General features: G+C 48.4%; 5 protein-coding genes across 5 annotated transcripts; all 5 read left to right on the top strand.

The window, feature by feature from the left end:
- Positions 1 to 585: 585 nt before the first annotated feature.
- On the top strand, positions 586 to 4185 carry rhp26 (DNA repair protein rhp26; the record flags this gene model as incomplete). The annotated part of the gene is made up of 1 exon (XM_064896259.1): positions 586 to 4185. One exon carries the CDS (start codon positions 586 to 588, stop codon positions 4183 to 4185), a length of 3600 nt encoding a protein of 1199 aa, XP_064758946.1.
- Positions 4186 to 5807: 1622 nt separating this feature from the next.
- RPL7 (60S ribosomal protein L7) lies at positions 5808 to 6751 on the top strand (the record flags this gene model as incomplete). The annotated part of the gene is made up of 2 exons (XM_064896258.1): positions 5808 to 5948; positions 6125 to 6751. 2 exons carry the CDS (start codon positions 5808 to 5810, stop codon positions 6749 to 6751), a joined length of 768 nt encoding a protein of 255 aa, XP_064758945.1.
- A 3156-nt stretch (positions 6752 to 9907) lies between these two features.
- POL1 (DNA-directed DNA polymerase alpha catalytic subunit pol1) lies at positions 9908 to 14416 on the top strand (the record flags this gene model as incomplete). Its single annotated transcript, XM_064896257.1, has 3 exons — positions 9908 to 10285; positions 10332 to 13358; positions 13412 to 14416. The coding sequence occupies 3 exons, from the start codon at positions 9908 to 9910 to the stop codon at positions 14414 to 14416; spliced, it is 4410 nt and encodes a 1469-aa protein (XP_064758944.1).
- A 683-nt stretch (positions 14417 to 15099) lies between these two features.
- Positions 15100 to 16074, top strand: LTR64_001879 (uncharacterized protein; the record flags this gene model as incomplete). The annotated part of the gene is made up of 1 exon (XM_064896256.1): positions 15100 to 16074. One exon carries the CDS (start codon positions 15100 to 15102, stop codon positions 16072 to 16074), a length of 975 nt encoding a protein of 324 aa, XP_064758943.1.
- Positions 16075 to 18241: 2167 nt separating this feature from the next.
- Positions 18242 to 19976, top strand: THI20 (trifunctional hydroxymethylpyrimidine kinase/phosphomethylpyrimidine kinase/thiaminase; the record flags this gene model as incomplete). The annotated part of the gene is made up of 3 exons (XM_064896255.1): positions 18242 to 18300; positions 18409 to 19799; positions 19849 to 19976. 3 exons carry the CDS (start codon positions 18242 to 18244, stop codon positions 19974 to 19976), a joined length of 1578 nt encoding a protein of 525 aa, XP_064758942.1.
- Positions 19977 to 20141: the final 165 nt, after the last annotated feature.

Raw genomic sequence — 20141 nt, 5'->3', positions numbered from 1 at the left:
CGTGGCAGTCCTACGTCCAGAGGTGCCGATCAATGGCGCGCGATACACCACTTCAAGTTCAACCGGAAAAGTGGTGGTTGAACTAACAAAGAACAACAGCTACACCCGCACTGACAGACACAATCAGCGAGCATGGCGAACCTCAAGCCGCCGTTTGTCTCAAGCCCGCGATCTAGGTGCCAAGCCCTTCTCATTTAGCCATCATCCCTAGCATTCTCCTGCATTTGAGACCAAAGTGATATACAAGCTCGAGTCATTACCACACGTATCATACCGGTTCAATTCTAGATTGCCATGTATCACGAAAGAATAGATATGCAGCCTATTAAAGCATTGTTGTATCTTGGTGCCTTCCTCCTTCGAAATCAACACACTATTCTCGCGTTGCCATTGGTTGAAAGTGATCCACCTTGTAGAATTGCTCAGACCCTGCACGGACTGCCTAAGGCATCAGAGTTGCCTTCAGCCTTGCGTCATTATTGTCCTTGAGCCAGAACATATCGACGGCGACCTCTGACCTAGATTCTTTGTGCTGCATCATCTCGAGCGATAGAGCGAGTCAACGATAGAACCTAAGATAGCAAAATGACCGATGACGACTCCAATGACGCGACAGGTAACTCTTCTATTCAAGCAACAGAGAACAGTGAGAGCAGTGAAGGGACGAAGGCAGTTGTTCCTAATCTGAACCGCGATGAAAGTGCTGTTCTTGAAAGTCTAAATGCTCAAGTCCAGAATCAGGATGATCTGGAACGCAACATTGGTCGCGAGGCTGATCGTCTACTACTCGAGCAGGCAAATTCACGTGAGCAACAGAGACTGGACCGGGTACAAGATCAGAAGAACAAATTGCTGTCTACCATCCGTCGCAATGATGAACAGATATCCCAACCAATAGGAACAACGAAAAGAGCAAAGCTCAAAGCAGAGAATGAACGTATTAGTGCTCAAATCCAGGATCTGGAGAACGATCTTACGGAAATCGCTGCTCGTATGAATCAGAGGCGAAATGAAGCTGACACTACGACAGGACAGCAGGTAGCATCTGGAAAGCTACCAAATGAGAGTCAAAGAGATTTTCTGATCAGGACGGGCAAAATCACTCCCTTCTCCAGATTTGGTCTCTCGGGCCATGGCGAGTCCTCAGAGACTCTTACTGGCGCTCTCTTCGATGCCGAGGAGGAGACAGAAGCTTTGACCGCTGCGCCAGAATCTCGAGAGGTCGCTATGTCTCATCGTAACCTTAGGCGGCCAGGTTTTCAAGATGACTATACCGATGCAAGTACTGCTGACGAACTCGATTCTGATACACCGAGAAAACGGCGCAAGCTCAACAAAGCACGTCCGCAGCCTGTCAAGAGAGAGCGTTCAGGATCCGAATACGATGAGGGCGAAACACTGGATGGTGACGTGATAGAAGATTCTGAGGCGTTCATTGATGACAGCGACGACATGCCTATGACTGAAGGGAAGAAGAGACGCAAACCAAAGAAGGCGATTTTGCAAGACGACGAAGTCGAGGATTTCCGTGGAGTAGACGATGGTAGTCCCAGTGTTTATCGAACTCGTCTTCAGCGTTGGGCACGAAGACGACGGCATGCCCGGGAACGTGCGGCTCCTAAACATAACGACTTCAAGGATGCAGACGAGGATCAAGATTTCGAAGAAGGAAATACGTATGAGCTTGACGTCAATGAAGCATATATGCCACACCCAAAGATTCCAGACACGGTATTCGAGAGTGGCTACAAGGTCCCTGGAGACATTTACCCGTCACTGTTCGATTACCAGAAAACAGGTGTCCAGTGGCTGCACGAGCTCTATTTGCAACAGGTCGGTGGTATTATTGGAGACGAAATGGGTCTGGGCAAGACCATCCAGATGATTGCTTTTCTTGCTGGTTTGCACTACAGTGGCAAGCTCGATAAGCCAGTCATTGTGGTATGCCCGGCAACAGTAATGAAGCAATGGGTCAACGAGTTCCATACCTGGTGGCCAGCTCTTCGAGTCATCATCCTGCATTCTTCTGGCAGTGGCATGCTCAACGTGCAGCATGAGGCGTCTCGCGAAGACCAGATGCTGGATGAGGTTTGGGACCCGAATACGCGAAAGCAACCGTTGACTGCTGCACAGAAGAATGCTAGGAAGATTATTCAGCCAGTACTCGAAAGGGGCGGTGTCTTGGTCACAACATACTCCGGGCTACAGTCTTATGCTCCGCTACTGATACCCGTCGACTGGTCATATGCTGTTCTTGACGAAGGCCACAAGATTCGCAACCCAAACACTGCTATCACTATATACGCAAAGGAGCTTCGAACACCTAACAGAATCATCCTGTCTGGCACACCCATGCAAAACAATCTAGTCGAACTCTGGTCACTATTCGATTTTGTTTTTCCTATGCGACTGGGCACATTAGTTAGCTTTCGAAATCAATTCGATATCCCAATTCGGCAAGGAGGTTACGCAAATGCTTCGAACTTACAAGTACAGACCGCATTCAAATGTGCAGAGACACTAAAGGATGCTATCAGTCCTTACTTGTTGCAACGCTTCAAAATAGATGTGGCGGCTGATCTGCCTAAAAAGAGTGAACAAGTCCTTTTCTGCAAGTTGACAAAACTTCAGAGAAAGTTGTATCAAGACTTCTTGAACTCTGGTGATCTTGACGCAATTATGGCAGGCAAACGTCAGGTCTTGTACGGGGTGGACTTCCTTCGCAAGATCTGCAACCATCCTGATCTGACAGCTCATAGACAATTGTCAATCAAGCCTGGATACAACTACGGTGACCCTGAAAAGTCAGGAAAGATGAAAGTGGTCGGATCTTTGCTCGAGCTGTGGAAGAATACAGGACATAAAACACTCCTGTTCGCTCAGCATCGAATCATGCTTGATGTTCTGGAAAAGTTCGTCAGGTCCATTCCTGGCGTTCGATACCGACGCATGGATGGCACGACACCTATTCAGCACCGTCAGAGTATGGTCGACGAATTTAACAACAAACCAGACCTTCACGTGTTCCTACTTACCACCAAAGTCGGAGGTCTGGGCGTCAACTTGACAGGTGCAGACAGAGTACTGATCTACGACCCAGACTGGAATCCGTCCACGGACCTGCAAGCTTGCGAACGTGCTTGGAGACTTGGTCAAAAGCGAGAGGTTGCAATTTATCGGCTCATGACTGCCGGAACAATTGAGGAGAAAATCTACCACAGACAAATCTTCAAACAATTTCTTACTAACAAGATTCTGAAAGACCCTAAGCAGCGTCAGACTTTCCACCTGAGTGATCTGCATGACCTTTTTAGCCTTGCGAAAGAGGACGCTCCCACAGAGACCAGTACATTATTCAAAGACGCAGCAGTGAAGATGAAAAAATCTGAGCAATCTGAACAGCAAGACAATGGTACACCTGAAGTAAAGACACAGCAGAATGGTGATACCAGTATTCAAGCACTTCCAGGCGTCTCCACGTTGGAGCAATATGCTGGTGAGATTGAGGAAGAGAAACAGGCTAATCATGAAGGTGCCAATAACTCCGAAGCTCGTATGATGGAGGGCATCTTCTCAAGATCGGGTATACATTCAGCAATGGAGCATGACACAATCATTGGTGGCAACAACAAGAAGACTGGGGCTGATCCCACATTAGTGGAGGCCGAAGCGAAACGTGTAGCTGCGGAGGCTGCAAGAGAGCTTGAGAAGGCCGGTGAGGTTGCTCGGACAGTACAACCAGGTATACCAACCTGGACGGGCCAGTTCGGTGTCTCGGGCCGACCGCAGGAGACGACTGCAAGACAAGCCTTCGGCTCCAACAGGAATCGTGGTGGGATCAGCTCCAGTAGTCTGCTGGCAGGTATACAACGACCAGCTGCAGACGGTATAGCCGGCAGCAGTCCTCGGATGGCGAGTCCCGCACCTTCAGCCGCGTCGACCGCCTCTCGAGCTGGTACGCCGACCGCACCTCGTGGCAAGGACTTTGCCAAGCTGATTCGCGACTATCTTTCCGCTCATGGTGGTAGTGTGTATACGCAAATGCTGATCGACCACTTTAATCGGTATTGCACGACTGCTCAGGCAACCGCTGACTTTAAAGAGACCTTGAAGGTGATTGCAACCCTGGACAAGGGCGGAAGAGGTCGCGGCAGGTGGGTGTTGAAGGATCAATACAAGAAGTGAACATGTCGTAGCTTCTGCGAATACGATCAGCAACTCCTTGGGCTCAGTCATCATCGAACGGTTGTAGTCATCTAGAATAGCTCCGATGATCAATCTTCGTCTAGTAGTCCATGAGGTGACCAGTACTCCCATTCTGGGCACTGCTTGTCCACCCACACTAGTGAATCGGCTTGCAAGTCATCGATCACAGTCTGAGCCCTAGCTTTAGGCCAACTCAAGTTCAGCACAAGTAGGCTAATGGTAATGTTACCCAGCAGCTGCAGGATTTCCAGTACTGTACTCTGATCCGTATTCAATTCCTTAGGAATAGACCTGACAAACTCTTTACCCGCAATGATAATGATTTTGAACCCTGAGTGGAGAGGTTCCAGGCTTTTGACAGCTGCTTTGATGTCGTCTTCGCTTACCTGTAGACCACCACCTATCAGTCCTGCTCGTCCTCTCGTCACAGCCTCGCAACACTCCTTCACTCCTATCAGACCACCATTCTCGGCAACTGTTCTCTGACACAGCTCTACTACCCGCACAGCTACGGAGCAGTAGAAGTCTTTGAGATCTGCACCGAAAACCTTGGCTCGTAGTCCGCCTTCGCTCTTCTTACCACGGGCATTGCTCCCAGCTAATGGATCGACGCCAACGGCATGACACATCCGGGCAAACTCTGCTCGGAACTGAGGATTGGCTTTGATGGTATCGACATGTTGGACCGCAAAGTTGTGAAGAAGACTTTGGATAACCTCACGTTGTGCTAGGAGCGAGGCGGCGCGCGATTGCTTTAGTTCACTACCACGCGTTTGGTATGCTGAAGCAGTAGAGGTGCGATCTGTGAAGGCGCCGAGTCCGACACCACGTCGACTGGACATTCCTTGAACGATGATATGTCTTCGGCTGATATACCGCGCGACCATTCAGCATGAGACAGTCATCATGGCTGATGGCCACGAACTCCAGGCAAACAGCCATACTACGCTAACGGATTACATGCTAGCTCAAAAATTGCGCTTGGCAACTTCGGCAAACCTGTCTCCTCACGATTTTGGCGCGACCTCCGCACAAACGATCTCGAAACTTTTCAATGTCGCCGACTGTGTCTTGCCTTCACTTCACTGCTTTGTATCTCGCACTGCCACGTCAATACCGCCAAGATGGTTGCTCAATCAGTCAAGTCGTAAGTACTAATTTTATCCAGCTGATGTCGTGGTCGTAGGTATGGTCCATTTTATCGCTGGTTCGCACCAATTGCGCCAGCTCACGATCCTCCCACGAAGCTAGCAGAAACGAGGTACAAGAGCAATCATATAATTATGGAGAGCTTAACCCTGAAGATGCGACGCTGGGACGTTGAGGCAAGATCGAGAAATCTTTCTGCCTTGAAATTGATTGCAGTCTGGACACGCGAAAGAGTTTGCGCAAGCACTCTCCGCCGAGTCAGCTGCGAACGTTACTCCTGCAATTGGCAGGCTGTTGTCAGATGAGATGATACGAGCACAAGAACCGGAACGTAAAACTTCTGCCTTTAAGCTCTTCTCACTGATTAAAGTCATTTCGTCGAGTTTGCCAAAGACCAGATCGAGAATGCCGCACCATAGCTGCAGTTCCGACTCGGCGATTTTACTTGTCACATGGACCATACTGATGCGTTTCAAAACAGAACTGCACCGACTAAGGATCAGGTCCTTGTCCCTGAGACTTTGTTGAAGAAGAGAAAGGCTCAAGAGAAGGCTCGAGAGCAACGAAACTCTGACATTGAGAAGAGAAAGAAGGTTAGTGAGAGACGATTCCGTATCCTTCGCACTTTCGGTGATGATACCACAACCAACCACGCGACTAGACTTCGGTCGATGTTGTCGCTTTGTTAACCATCTTTCGGGGCTGAGCGAATGCACCTTGCCACAACTATCCAGTCTTCATTTTCGAAACATCACTAACATTGTGTTAGGCCAACAAGGAGAAGCGAGGCGTCATCTTCAAGCGAGCCGAGACCTATGTCAAAGAATATCGCGATGCCGAGCGAGAAAAGATCAGACTCGCCCGAGTAGCCCGACAATCAGGCAACTTCTACGTCGATGAACAGCCCAAACTCGTCTTCGTTGTCCGAATCAAGGGTATCAACAAGATCGCCCCTAAGCCACGAAAGATCCTCCAGCTCCTCCGACTTCTCCAGATCAACAACGGTGTCTTCATCCGCCTCACCAAGGCTACACAAGAGATGCTTACTGTCATCAATCCATACATTGCCTATGGTTACCCCAACCTGAAGAGCGTCCGAGAGTTGATCTACAAGAGAGGATATGGAAAGATCGACAAGCAGCGTATTGCCTTGACAGACAACCAGCTGATCGAAGACAACTTGGGCAAGTTCGGAATTGTCTGCATGGAAGACTTAATCCACGAGATCTACACCGTCGGACCAAACTTCAAGCAGGCTTCCAACTTCCTTTGGCCATTCAAGCTCAGCAACCCCAACGGTGGTTTCCGAACAAGAAAGTTCAGACATTATGTCGAGGGTGGTGATCTTGGTAACCGAGAGGAAAACATCAACGCTCTCATCAAGCAGATGAATTAGATTCTGTATATCGCTGGTTGGTGAAAAAGCTGTATCGCCTTAGTCTAAGTTTCAGGCTAAGAAGATGTTACGAGTCTGCACAGGGTCGTTTTAGATATTTGTGCCAGACGAGTACGATACCACAATTATATGCCCGTATGACGATGAAGGCTACTCAAGCCATGTTTCAACGGAGTTTATCCACGACTCAACAATTCGTGAGGCCGCATGAAATAACAGATTTTCTCTAAAACGTGTTTCGAGGTCCTCGTGCATCAATGCTTGCTACCGACGAGTAGATGGTGTTCAATAAATTCGTCGTTCGTAGATCCATCCTTGAAAATATTGTGGAAACACTGATGATTGTCAGTTCGTTCCTGCCCTGCTGGAAGTCTTGGCAGCTGCTGGACCTCGTTCTCGACCTTGAAGCTTTCCACGTTTTCCACTGTCCTCACGTTTTGATCCAGCTCTTTTGCGAATCTGCATCATCGACCTCTTATGTCTCGCCTGTGCCTGTGCCTGTGATCGTACCTAGAGGCTTGAAGGTCTCTTGGCATACAAGCCTGAGCTTGTCACTGCATCTGGTTGTATCTTCTTAATGTACTGGTTCGCTCAACAGCACTGGATGCTCCTGATGCCTATGCTCGGTCTTCTCGAGCACTGCTTGTAGCCTTCGCAAGGAAACGAGACAGGACAAGAACATCACTCGAATTCTTATCGACTCCTACTTCTGGCCGCTTCGCAGATGCCAGAAAATGCCAACTTTGTGGATGAGTTGATGTCATGCTTCGTAAAAGCTGGAGGAGATAACATTGGCTGTGAGATCTAGACAATAACAAAGAGTACGAGGAATGCTGTCTCTGCGGCAGTGTTGCAATCTGACTACGATATGGTTGACGCGCTTGTGTCGCAAGTACATGCTGTGCTGAGGCACAACAATAATTTGTGGTGGAGTGGACGTCGAGCCACATCAACTAGCCCACCACCAAACGTGCAGGGAACTGAACGATAATTACACCGCTGTCGCAGATAGATCCTAAGAGGATATCGAGTATACAGGTAGGCGCATGACTTTATGACGAATTTGCGGTCGAAGACGTGTCCATTCTAACCAACGTGACTAGAACCAGTACGCTGGGCTGTGCCTGCCTTGCTTGCATCGAGGCGGCCTAAAAAAAACAGCCTGGAAAGAGAAAGACGATACACTGTGCAGGAACAGCCGGCTCCACAACCTAAAAATCCTGCTGTACTATGTTCGAACAGGAGTGTCAATCAATTCATCTACCATCATTGCTGTAGATGCTCTTCCGCAAAGGCAGCGACAGCATATCAACACAGTAGTTTCTCGTTGTAGTATTTAGGTTTGTGGAAGCAGACTGTAACCATGAAAGACGGGATAGCCGGCATCTACCAGTTACTTGGCGTTGTAGGAACAAGGCGCAGGACGCTTGGCATTTTCTAGAAATCCTGCCTTACTGGGAAGACAATCCGCGTTCGCCACAACCGTTCTCCAGCACAAGCTTCGGAAAGCTTGGTAGACGGAAACTCGTTTGTGCGTCACAGTCGTGGACTCGTGCCATTGGCAGGTTTATTCAAATGTACAATGGTAGTACCATTCCAAAGATCGTAGTTGATGCACTACCGAACATCGCTCTACTGATCTCAACGTTCTTTCATATCAAGACGATCACCCAAAAAAGATGGAGTCACTGATATATGTTGTACCCATCCTGTTCTTCGTCATATTCGTCACCCTCGTGATAGTGATGCACGCCAGAAGAAGAAACGGACCAGTTTACAGGAACCATTACGATCAGAGGAAAAACAACCCAACAGTATCCAGACAGGAATGGCCAAGGCCGGAGGCAAATTACAGCAGTCACATGTTGTCGGTGGGTGCGAGATCGAACATATCTGGAGAGATATCATCGATTGGCGTACCAGATCTTGAGCGAGGGCAGGGTGAGCCATTGCCGAAGTATCCGGGACGACGTGATGCTGAAGTCGTGATGGCAAACGGGACAGCAGAGACAACGACAGTGGATCGTCCTCCGCCAGCTTATCAACCTTAGGGCAAAACTCCGCAGATGAGACGACGTGTTTCTTCACGGACGACAGCTTGCGGGGCAGCCTTCGATGTCAAGATTAGGACTCCTCAACTGTGATGGCGAGACTCACTTTCTGAAAAGTTGCGAGAGATATGCCATCCTGTCCGACACATAATCCGGTAAGCACTTTTTTGAAATGCGTTGGCACTTGGACGCTGGAGGGCAGGCAGTGAAGTGCCAAAGTGTTAGGTCAAGTTCTGCTAGGATGATAGAAATCTCAAGAGTTCAGACTCAGGATTGCATTCTCTTGCTTGGAACGGGGTCCGAGGACACTAGAGAAGCGACTTAAACCATGCCGTCTTTCGGACATTGTATCTCAGCTCGTCTCAGTTCACTTTATTTAAAGCGAGTCAGTAGCACAGGCGCCTGGCTTGACTCATGACTGAATTAAATACACCAACCTGGCTCTTTGTTTGGTGAGTATGCGGTCATGTTCGTATTTGTCGGACATGATCTGGAGGAAACAGCAGATGGACATCTTGGTGCACAACGAGGACGACATGGCACTGCTTGAGGAGTGTGGTCGTGTGGTTTTCAGGTAGCTTGCGAAGATCGTTGAAGTAGGTAAGAGTTCAAGCACATACACCTGGGTCGAAGCTGTTACTGACAGTCCCATCGGTTCCTGGGTGGCACTTTTGTCGTCCCCACCAGGACGATGTCGAGTATGTACTGTGCATACGTTTCTGCACTTCAGTAGAAGAGGGTGGTCAAAAACGCACAAACTAAGTAGCCAGAGACAAATGAGGAAGCTCAATTTGAAGTAGAAATTGGTTCTGAAGCTGGTCACGACGAGTTTGCAAGATGTCTCGGACTGAATTTTCGAATAGTCGACTCATCTTGGATGCTTCTCAGTGGTAGAAAAAGCAGAGGGTGATTATCGGCTTTACCAGCCTCCAACCCGTGCGTGACGCTACTATGGTGGGGTCAGACACGCGACACGAGAAGTCGCGCTCAACGCGTCTGGCGTGTTGTGCTTTAACACTTCGTGTCTTCGAACGCTCAGTCTTCTGTACCTATGCACATGTACTACACCTGTTCGACCAATATTTATTTTGCACAATAACCTAATATGTCTCATCGATCAGCACTAGCTGCTCTCCGAGCTGCAAGAGCTGGAGGAGCCTCTCGTCTGGACTCCTACCAAGTACAGGACCAGGGCAGCATATACGAGACAGTCGACGAGGAGGGTTACAAGAAAGTCGTTCGTTCTCGACTCAATCAAGATGACTTTGTTGTGGACGACAATGGTGAAGGTTATGCCGACGACGGACGCGAAGAATGGCAGAACGAGCGACAGTATTACAGCTCCGAAGAAGAGGACCAGCCTCTTCGAGGAAAAGCTGCCAAAAGAAAACGAGAGGATGACGAGGAAAAGACGTCACGAAACAACCACAAAATAATGACTTACTTCAACAACGGCCAAACAACTGAGGCTCCTAAACCAAAGGTAAGCAGGAAATAAACCAGCGAAAAATGCATGCTAACGAGATCAGGTCTTAACTACTGCTGAGGACGAAGCTTTCATGGCCGATCTCCTAGGCGAGATTGACACGAACGTTGCAACAGCACAATCCTACAATCGAAAAACAATCAAGTCAGATTCGCGTCGTAAAGTACGTGTATTGTCACCTCCTCCTACGCGAAAGAGGGAGAACAAGACCAAAACCATCACGGCCGCAGCTCCTGAGCCAGTAGCCGAAAATACACCTCCTGAACAAGATTTCGACGATGACAATATCAACACTCTGGGCGACGATGACGTGCCAATGAGCGATCCACTGCCCTCTTCTCCTGTTGCCAAAGCCGTTGAACGAAAAGCAAAATTCCAGATCAAGGAAGAAGAAGAGGACGAAGACATGATGGATGTCGCTGAGGCTGTGGCCGGCACAAACGTAACATCCAGGAGCATAAACATCAAAGGCAACAAGCCTGCCCCAAAGATCAAGCAGCTACCTAGTCCTCTATCCTCTTCACCACCACCTTCAGACGCGGCAGATGCTGATGCTGATGCTTGGAACGACCTCACCAGCAAGCTCGCTATTGCTAGCAGTCCACCTGCTCAGACTCACTCCTTCGCCAAGATGATGCCGCAGGATGCGATTGAGGAAGATGGAAGCCTTCGGATATTCTGGTTGGACTATGCCGATATCAATGGCAGCTTGTGCCTATTTGGCAAAGTCAAGCATAAAAAGACGGGTCAATATCTGAGTGCCTTCGTCAAGGTTGACAATATCTTGAGGAAGTTGTACTTTTTGCCCCGAAAATACAAGTACCAGAATGGTCGAGAAACTACCGAGGAGGTCGACATGAACGACGTCTACGAGGAAGTTGACAACTTGATGTCCAGGATGAAGGTCACGACTCGAAAGGTCAAGCCCTCAACTCGAAAGTACGCCTTTGAGCTTCCAGACGTGCCGAAAGAAAGTGAATATCTGAAGTTGCTTTATCCATACGACAAGCCTGCTCTCCCAATTGAAACTGAAGGTGATTCTTTCTCTCGGGTTTTTGGCACCAACACAGCTCTGTTTGAGCAATTCGTGCTTTGGAAGAACATCATGGGTCCTTGTTGGCTGAGTATTCGAGACGCCGACTTCACCACTGTCAACAACGCCTCCTGGTGCAAGCTTGAATGCTCGGTTGCGAAACCAAACAATATCAGCATTGTGCCAGAAACCGAACAACTCGAAGTCCCAAAGCTGACCCTTATGTCGCTTGCCTTTCGGACACAACTCAATATCAAGGAGAACAAGCAAGAGATAGTCATGGTCTCAGCACGAGTTTACGAGAATGTTTCTCTCACAGACACAACTCCACCCGAACGACTGCCTTCCGAGACTTTCACAGTGATGCGTCCACCAAATGGTACTTCATACCCCATTGGCTTTGAGGGTGACACAAAGAAACAAACTCATAGCAAATTCTTCTTGGAGAAGAGCGAGCAGTTCCTGCTTTCCAAGTTCCTTGCTCTATTTGAGCGTAAGGATCCCGACGTCCTGCTTGGCCACAACCTTCAAGAAGTCGATTACAGCACCTTGTTGTCTCGTCTTCGTGAGAAGAGGACGCCTGGTTGGCATCGAATTGGTCGACTGAAACGTGGTGAATGGCCCAAGACGTTCGGCAAAACAGGCAGCGGCTTCTTCTCTGAACGTCAAATCATGACAGGTCGCCTGATGTGTGACCTAGCCAACGATATGGGCAAGTCTCTGATGACAAAGTGCCAGCAGTGGTCTCTCACCGAGATGTGTGAACTCTACCTGTCGAGCAAGAATGCTAAGCAGGAAAGACGTGAGTTTGATACGGCAACTGCGCTGACAACCTGGGCATCGAAAAGAGAAGGACTCATGAAGTTTGTCACTCATTGCCATGCCGACACATACTATATAGCTGCTCTTGCTCTGAGATTACAGATGCTACCATTAACCAAAGTTTTGACTGAGCTTGCTGGTAACAGCTGGGCTCGTACTCTTAGTGGTACGAGAGCAGAACGCAACGAGTACATCCTGCTGCACGAATTTCACCGAAACAAATACATTGTGCCTGACAAGATCTATGGTAAAGGTCGTCAAGCCGTAAAAGTCGAGTCGTTGGATGACGACGATGAAGTGCAAGAAACTGGCTCGAAGAAGAAAGACAAATACAAGGGTGGCTTAGTTTTCGACCCTCAAGAAGGACTGTACGATAAGTTCATTCTGGTCATGGACTTCAACTCACTATATCCATCCATCATCCAGGAGTACAATATATGCTTCACCACAGTCGATCGAACTCTCAGCAGTGATGTTACGAACGACCAAGATGAAAAAGTGCCTGAAGTACCTGCATCAGATGTTGAGCTTGGCATCCTACCAAAGTTAATTTCAACCTTAGTCAAGCGAAGACGAGCCGTCAAGAGTCTCATGAAAGACAAGAGAGCATCACCTGAAGATCTTGCACTCTGGGACACGAAGCAGTTAGCCTTGAAACTGACAGCAAACTCGATGTACGGCTGCCTTGGTTACACTCAATCTCGTTTCTATGCTCGACCTCTGGCGATGCTTACCACCTACAAAGGTCGTGAAATTCTGCGAAGCACCAAGGACCTAGCTGAATCGAAGCAACTGGAGGTCATCTACGGTGATACCGATTCGGTCATGATCAACACTGGCGTTGACAACATTCGTGATGCCCTGAAACTTGGCAATGAATTCAAGCGTACAGTCAATGACAGCTACAAACTTCTTGAAATCGATATCGACAATATCTTTCGAAGGCTGCTGTTGCACGCCAAGAAGAAATACGCTGCTATCAACATGGCTGAAGTCGATGGACAATATGTCGACAAGCTAGAAGTGAAAGGCCTCGACATGAAGAGGCGAGAATATTGTGCACTATCTAAAGAGGCATCAGAGAAACTTCTTAACGAGATTTTGTCTGGTGATGACTCGGAAACTGTGCTGAACAACATCCACGAATACTTGAGAGACCTCTCGACGAAGATGAGAGAAATGCAGATTCCTACTCAAAAATACACAATCTTCACAGTAAGTACTGTCGCAGACAAGTTCCACGATTACATTGCTAACCTCGTTGGTAGAAACTGGGCAAGAATCCAAAAGATTATCCCAACCCCGAAAGCATGCCGCAAGTCCAGGTTGCGCTTCGGGAGATTGCAGCAGGACGTCAAGTTCGAGTCAACGACGTGATGGGCTACATCGTCACGCTAGGATCCGAAGAAACAAAAGGACAACCTGCACCAAAGCGTGCCTACAAATTCCAGGACGTCATTAAACCCGACAGCAATCTCCAACCGGACATCGAGTACTATCTTTACAAGCAGATTTTCCCGCCCATCGAGCGCTTGTGCGCTCCAATTCCAGGCACTGACAGTGTACGGCTGGCGGACTGTCTTGGGCTTGACACACGGAAATACGCTATTTCTGCGAGCTCTGGTGGTGAGAAGCAAAGCACAGAAATCTTCCCATTGGAATCTCAGATACCGGATGAGATCAGGTTCAAGGATGCTGTTCGTTTGACTCTTCGATGCCGTCAATGTAAGCAAGTATCGACCTACGGCGGCCTCGTTGAGAGTACAGAAATGCTTACGCCATCGGGTGTAATTTGTGGCAATGCAGGCTGCAGAACACCATTCAGCAACATCTCAATCATCTGCCAGCTTGAGGCACAGATCCGGGAACAAACAAGCCAATATTACGAGGGTTGGCTGATGTGTAGTGATGAAACATGCAGCAAACGTACACGTCAAATGTCCGTGTATGGAACCAGATGTTTGGGTCCAATGGGTCGAGCCGACGGACAATGTCGTGGACGTATGAGCTACGAGTATAGCGAAAAACAACTTTACAATCAATTGCTATATTTTGCCAGTTTGTGGGACTGCCAAAAAGTCAAGGACGGACTCAAAGACGGAAAAATTAAGGTTGAGGATGAAGACAAGGAGAAGAAGGAGCGGGTGCTTGTACTCGCAGAGACGAACATGGAGCGGTTTCAGGGTTTCAAAGGAGTAGTTGATGCTTATTTGAGAAAGTGTGGTCGACAATGGGTAGAGATGGACACATTATTTGGATATGCTTTGAGGTAACATAGCGAAGTTTGTACTTAGAAACCACGAATGTGCTCCAAGTCATCGTCGTCCATGATACAATATCAAAGCACCAACGTTTGCGATCTGCATTCACTCCAACTGCAAGTATCCCTCCCTCCCCAGAAACAGTTGACCATTTTGTACTAGCGTGCTTGCCCTCAATCAGTTCAGATAGTAATTACTGCCACCGCCCTTTCTGTTCGTTGAAAGCGTGCAGTTCTTCCTGCGTCGTTTCGTCTACTGCAAAAATCGTGCAATAACACTCATCTGTTGTCTTACAAACGTGAAGGCTTCACAGCCTGCCACTAGCTGAATCGCTCTAGACCAATCGACGGTCGTGCCAAGCCAATCACGTTATTGTCGTAGCACAGAAAACTCAATACAGAATGTCTTGCATGCCACCCACAAGATTTGGAACCACGGAATCAGAAGACGAACAAGAAAACGAATGACTTCACAAATTGGGACCGAGAGGTCAACTCATACATAGATGTGCAGCGTGCTCGACTTCTGCACATCAACTACTGGTATGCACAGGCTGCAAAGCAGTTCGATACTGCTCGAAAGAGCATCAGGTCCAACACCGAGCCGACCACAAAGCTATCTGTTCCAAAATCAAGAAGAGCCGGAACAAACTGAACAAGGAGGAAAACCTGGTACGCAACACAACACCAGACTTCATGACCCCAGCCAATGCCTTTGAAACTAGTGTTGGTCACTTCTGGGGTATTCTGAACACGAGAGACTATATGAGAGCTCGTTTCGCTCTGACTGTCCAGTTGAGAGAAGCTGCTACACTCGACTCAATCGCTGAAATGGTTGACCACTACCGAGATATGCTTCGATTATGCAGAAACGACAACATGGGTATTCGGGATATCTTGCCTTGTCTACTGTTGCAGCTCGATCGTGATCAAGAGTGCTACGACTTTGTGAAGTGGTGGATGGTTGAGTCCCAGGTGGAAGAGGATTGGCGCGAAGACGGCGAATCGTACTTGAGTACTCATGATGCCGATGCATATGAAGATGTCACGTATTTTGATCAGAGGTTCCTTGACCTGAATCATGCGATTGCCATATTGCTTCTGAAAGTCAAGCTTTTGGTTGACGTACGAAGCCTTCGCTTGTGCCGAAAGGTGCTTGAAGGCAGGAATTGGCCCAATGAGATCATCGACAAAGTTCAACTATCATCGATCAGCAGTCCGTTATCTCAAAAGCTGGTTGGTCTGTCAATACAAGAGCTCGAAGCACTCGAGAACCGATTGATTGTGCAGTGTCAAAAGCTCGGAGGCTACACTTGTACAGCCAACTTCCATTTCTGGCGAAATTTCTGGGAAGCAAATGATCATCTGGAAGAGAACGGCCTTCCACAGTGTTCCTCACAGGGGTCCTGGGAAGAGATGCTGCTGGTCTTCTACCACTCACATCCAGCTTGGTGGCAGACCGAAGGTGTCGTAGAGCTACTCACTATAGCAGACCGCTTTGCGATGGGTATGCGTCTGAAGAACATAGATATGCCTGCGAAGCAGCAAGAGGCACTTATGAAAGATAACCCAGCATTTGGTCCTAATATGGTGGGCGAGGTTGCAGGAGGAAGAGATATGTGGATGTGGATGGAGCGAGCGTTGAAGACGCAGGACCGTTATCTGATGTGACGGGAATGGACCTGTCGTCGGAAGGATGAAGGCAAGGTCACACGGTTGAGTAAATTGGCAGACATACATTGATAGGCGGAGGCCAAGTCATGAACCGGAAAATCATTGATAGGAACTAGACATTTGATAGCATTAAACCTCGCAATACCACTAGAGACATTGAATACATAGCACGTTAGCAAATTCTGAGGGAAGGATATCATCGCGCGGGGCGTTTGGCCTTGTTGAAGCAATTGTTACCTGGTGGCATATATCCAGGCTTGTATACATTCAACCCGATCAGAATCTGCCCACAACCGTGTCTGATTACTGGTTCCACCAAAGTATTACCACAAACGAACGAGATGGGCTTGGGATAAAGAATGCAGCGTGCAATAGCCATGGCTGATGGGAAAGGAGACGAAAGCTCAAAGTTCATCAGCTCGAACTGGGAGCGTTTGGTGCAAAAAAAGACATCGAAGATCACTTTCAATCAACTGACGGCATGGTAAGCTTTGATGATGTTTGGCTGTCAAGGGAGTAGCACCATCAGGGCACTATACATCCTCGTCGAAGACAGAGTCAGCGCTCGTCCTAGTTCTCGTCTTGCGGCGGACTCTGGGCGCATTAGTAAACCCACACCGAGAGCATCGTGATCCTCGCATTCATCAAGACCATCGATAAGCAAAAAGAACTTCGTGTCTGGCTGCTGAACCACCAAGATGTCTTCGAAGATGCCGGCAAGGTTAGATATGGTCCCACGATGTCATAGGAGCACCGGCAGTCATTCCGTGTATCCCAGTCACAATATGATTCGGTAATCGTGGATGTCCTTTCAATACTTGAATGAGCAAATGGCGAAAGAGGCCTTCAGCGGATTTCTGCATCTGGTTTCCCGAACTTCAAAAGTAATGCTGCAGCAGGACAACGTTTCCTCCTTCGAACCAACGAGTCAAATGACCCCCATGCAAGAGGCTCGTGTCCAGAAACTTTATGAGAGTGCTTTTGCCGCTTCCAGGCTTTGCAGAAATCCAATATGTTTTTTGGTTGCTCTGCTTCACGTAGAGCCAACTAATGAAGCACTCCCATTTGGTAACGTCGCGCTTCGCTTCGCTTCGCTAAAAATCCAGCGATCGGTATCGGGGCAAGAGGCTGAGATTTGAGCTCTGCGGTCGTTCATTTGGGGAAAGCTTAGACCATCTAGCAGTTTCTGCACAGTATCTAGTTGTGGTCCGAAGCTATTGAACGCGTAGCTGTTACCGACCTGCACTCTGGCGTTACCAGATGCATGGACATCGCCACACTTGTTGTGTTGCCCGTACACTGTTTCAAGAAATTGGCACGCAGGCTTGCTAATAGGGATTGTCCTTGGAGCTGAGTGAATTCTGCGAGATCGTCCATGATAGATTATGCGAATGAAGCTGCAGGCATAACGTTCACACGGCACGATATCGGCGCACTCACGATTACCGCCACTGTCAGGCTTCACTATCTTTTACTGATGAATTTGGCTAGGAAACCCATTCCGGATCAGTGCGTATTCTATGTCAGGTCATCTGGAAGGTCCCAAGCCTACTTCTTTGCAGTTGCTTTTACAGGTCGCGTCCTGTACATGGGCTGATCTGGCAGCAAGTACATCGAGATGCGAGTCTGGAGTGAAGCACTGAAAGAATATAGCGCTGTGACTTATAGAAATGCTCACACAGAATTCCTGGAGGCCATAGTGCGTATCGGAGAGACAACTTCGATCTGCTTGAGCGGATTGATTGTTGCAGTCTTGCGGATGTAAAGACAATAAAATTATAGGAAAGTCCGAACTCAATGGTACCTTCCCCCAACACTTGTGTGCTCGGACACATGAAGGAAAGTGGATCTGAGACAACAAGAGAGCATGGAGTCAGCAATATCAAGTCAATAGATCCAGTCTGCTGGCCAGACGATATTGAGACATTTTCAGTAGATGTACTACGCTGTCCTGACCTGCCCATCCCAGCAGAAGGAGTTCAACACTCCCATAATACGTGATGACGTTTCCTCGTTCGGTGTGGGGAATTGAATCTTGCAACCATTACGAGAACCGTAGTCTCCATCGACTGCAATCGCGTATTTGCTGGCATACGTATTATACCAACTTACGGCCAGAATGTAGACCATTCATCTCAGGCTCAATGCGAGCCCTAGACACGCAATGAGTACTACTATTCCACGAGTTCTGGTGATAGCAGGCTCCGACAGCTCGGGAGGGGCGTAAGTGAGACTTCTCCCTTGATGAAATGTTCCGCGTGCTCGCAATCACGGACCTAACCCTGCACGTCGAAAGCATGATGGCGCTGACTAGTAAATCACACTTTATAGCGGAGTCGAGGCTGATCAAAAGGCTCTATATGCTCATGGCGTCTACGCTCAGACGGTCATCACGGCATTGACCGCACAGAATACACTTGGAGTTTCAGATGTGCATATCACTCCCCCGTCCTTTCTCGCCAAGCAGATCGATGCGTGCTTGAGTGATATTGGCTGCGATGTCGTCAAGATTGGCATGCTTGCCTCAGCAGCTACAGTCGAAGTGGTGGCCGACAAACTGCTAGAGTGGAAGAACAAGAACGAGAAAGGCGCTAAAGCAGACAGAATAGTGCTCGACCCTGTAATGATAAGTACGAGTGGGGCACAACTACTTCCAGGAGATGCTGTTCGTGGCTTGTTGCATCACTTGGTGAAAGATGTCGAACTAGTAACACCGAACGTACCAGAGGCAGTCCTTATGCTGAAAGAAGGAAATCAGGAAGATATCAGGAGTCCTACAGATTTGGACGGGTTAAAGCAGCTCGCGAAGGATGTGTATGCGAATCTGGGACCACGGGCGGTGTTACTGAAGGGTGGACACGTGCCGTTCAAGAGACAAGATGGCAAACTCGTAAAGGCAGGGAATGAAGAGGAGAGAGAGATAGTTGTCGACGTCCTCTTTGACGGGACCGATCTTGTGCTGAATGAAAGTGCTTATGCACGGAGTCACAACACTCACGGCACAGGCTGCAGCCTAGCCAGCGCAGTTGCTGCGAACCTGGCTCTCGGATATGAGCTGAAGAAAGCCGTTCGGAGGTCGATCCAGTATGTCGGAATGGGCATCAAGAAAAGTCTTGATTTCAGCAAAGGCCCAGGCCCAATCAACCATTTTCATAATGTGCAGATTCTGCCGTTTGTCGAAGGTGGTTTTATCGAGTATCTGTTAGATCGAGAGGATGTACGTTCTGTGTGGCAGAAGTATACATGTCACCCATTTGCGACTCAGATGGGCGATGGCAGCCTTCCCATTGGCGCCTTTAAAGAGTATCTGATACAGGACTACCTATACTTGACGCATTTTGCAAGGACGAATGCGCTGGCAGCCTACAAGAGCACAGGGATGGATGCCATTACAGCCGCAGCTCAAATTGTTTTACACATTGATCGAGAGATGGCTCTACACTTGGATTATTGCAAGGAATTTGGTCTTTCCAAAGGAGACATCTTAGCTCACAAAGAGAGTCTAGCATGTACGGCATATAGTCGGTATGTGCTCGACATTGGTCAATCGCAGGATGGGTTGGCACTCCAGATGTCGTTGGCTCCTTGTCTGTTGGGCTATGGTATTGCTGCAAAGCGTCTGCATACTGAATATCGCGACAAGCACGACGGTAATCGCTACTGGAAATGGATAGAGAACTATGTGGCCGACGACTACCAGGAAGCGGTTAGGGTTGGATCAGGTATGTCGTCGCATGGACTTGTAAGCAGTCAATACTAATACGTGCACAGATCTGATTGAGAGAAGCGTGATAAAACAGTCGCCATCGAGAATCGAGGAGCTGATATCTATCTTCATTCGAGCTGCAGAGCTTGAAGTACGTTTCTGGGACTTTGGTGCTCATGCGAGTGTTGGCTAGGCGATTCTGGTGCGTGTCATGGTGGTGATGGTGGAAGAAAATTGGCAGTGCAGGCATGATCGGCGGACACGACACAATCGACTTCTGCAACTTCATCAACTAATACTGCAAATTGGTTTCAGTGACCTTTGTTCTCAGTTGACTCACAGGCTCTCAGACACTTGA

The sequence above is a fragment of the Lithohypha guttulata genome (genome assembly GCF_036872675.1).
Source record: "Lithohypha guttulata strain CCFEE 5908 chromosome Unknown scaffold_1, whole genome shotgun sequence".
NCBI classification, from domain to species: domain Eukaryota; kingdom Fungi; phylum Ascomycota; class Eurotiomycetes; order Chaetothyriales; family Trichomeriaceae; genus Lithohypha; species Lithohypha guttulata.
This window is presented reverse-complemented; position numbering and strand designations above follow the sequence as displayed.